Genomic DNA, 289 nt, shown 5'->3' on the forward strand with positions numbered 1-289 from the left:
ACCCAGCTCAGCTGGATCCCGAGCACCCGTGTCCCCTCCCCCGGGATGTTTGTCACCCTGATGTCCCCTCCCACAGTCCTTCCCGGAGCGGGATCCTTCCCCCCTGGGGATGCAATTCTTGTTGTGGACGGTGAGGAGGGGGTTGGGGTTGTTGAGCACTTCCTGGCTGCTGGAGATCCCGGCCAAGTACCGGCCCAGCACGTCCCGCAGCTGCTGGTGCTGAAGGGCCAGTCCCGCCCGCTCCTGCTCCAGCGCCTGCTCCTCCAGCCTCGCCTTGTTCAGCCGCCGC

The 289-nt window shown here is 66.8% G+C and overlaps 1 protein-coding gene across 1 annotated transcript in view; it reads right to left on the reverse strand.

Moving 5' to 3' along the window:
- Nucleotides 1–74: 74 nt before the first annotated feature.
- CCDC65 (coiled-coil domain containing 65) overlaps nt 75–289 on the reverse strand; it is a gene marked incomplete at both ends in the record, with an annotated part of 9526 nt that continues 9311 nt past the window's right edge. Inside the window, one exon of the mRNA XM_010009026.1 lies at nt 75–273. Coding sequence (XP_010007328.1) covers nt 75–273 — 199 coding nt within the window. The remainder of the gene's footprint in view (nt 274–289) is intronic.

This window comes from Chaetura pelagica, unplaced genomic scaffold, assembly GCF_000747805.2.
Source record: "Chaetura pelagica isolate M959 unplaced genomic scaffold, ChaPel_1.0 scaffold2822, whole genome shotgun sequence".
NCBI lineage: Eukaryota > Metazoa > Chordata > Aves > Apodiformes > Apodidae > Chaetura > Chaetura pelagica.